Raw genomic sequence first — 767 nt, forward strand, 5'->3', positions numbered from 1 at the left:
CCTGCGCCGCACGAGGCGTCACCTTTGACTGGCGTAAACAAGACCTTTGCCGTAAGTTCCAGATGAAACTTCACTTCCATGCAATTGTTCAATATCCAGTAGTTTGACGAGTATTTGTAGGAAAATACCAAGTTTTACCTTTCCAAATACACATGTGCAGCGATGCAGTGCGACGCGAAGTGCAGCAACTACAACTCGTGCATGTCGCCCTGCCCGCCGGAGACCTGCGACAACTTGCTCGACTATGATAAACTGAAGGCCGTCTGCGAAAAGGAGACATGCATAGAAGGTACGACGACAGATGTTGCCATGTCCTGATTATTGACATTCTATAGCTGTTCTTGGTTCTATAATATCTGTACTTTTATTTCAAGGTTGCCAGGCCAACAAGACGTGTCCCGAGGGCACGGTATACTCCAACAGCTCTCTGACAGAGTGCGTCCCGCGTGCCAAGTGCCGCCCCGTCTGCATGACCCTGGAGGACGGCAGAGAAGTCTTCGAAGGTGACGTCATGGAGGCTGACGACTGCCACACCTGCACATGCTCCAAGAAGGCCAAAGTCTGCTCCGGACAACCTTGCCCTACGACTGATGTAGGTTTTCAATGCATTTTTACTAGTTGACTATAATAATCAGATAGTGTCCAAACAGAGAGAATCGTGCCTTAACTTGAAATTATAGAAGATCGCTTTTCCCAAACATTTTACTAATGAAAATAGTTAAACCTTTACATTTTAATGCAGACAACACCGTCGGGTCCTCCTACGT

General features: G+C 47.3%; 1 protein-coding gene across 1 annotated transcript in view; it reads left to right on the top strand.

The window, feature by feature from the left end:
• The window catches only part of LOC106109092 (hemocytin-like), a gene marked incomplete at its 5' end in the record, with an annotated part of 24,525 nt that overhangs the window by 3,011 nt on the left and 20,747 nt on the right, over positions 1–767 (top strand). Inside the window, 4 exons of the mRNA XM_013290494.1 lie at positions 3–51; positions 161–289; positions 375–592; positions 743–765. Of these exons, the coding sequence (XP_013145948.1) occupies positions 3–51; positions 161–289; positions 375–592; positions 743–765 (419 nt within the window). The remainder of the gene's footprint in view (positions 1–2; positions 52–160; positions 290–374; positions 593–742; positions 766–767) is intronic.

The sequence above is a fragment of the Papilio polytes genome, unplaced genomic scaffold (assembly GCF_000836215.1).
Source record: "Papilio polytes unplaced genomic scaffold, Ppol_1.0 DF821289.1, whole genome shotgun sequence".
In the NCBI taxonomy this organism is placed as follows: domain Eukaryota; kingdom Metazoa; phylum Arthropoda; class Insecta; order Lepidoptera; family Papilionidae; genus Papilio; species Papilio polytes.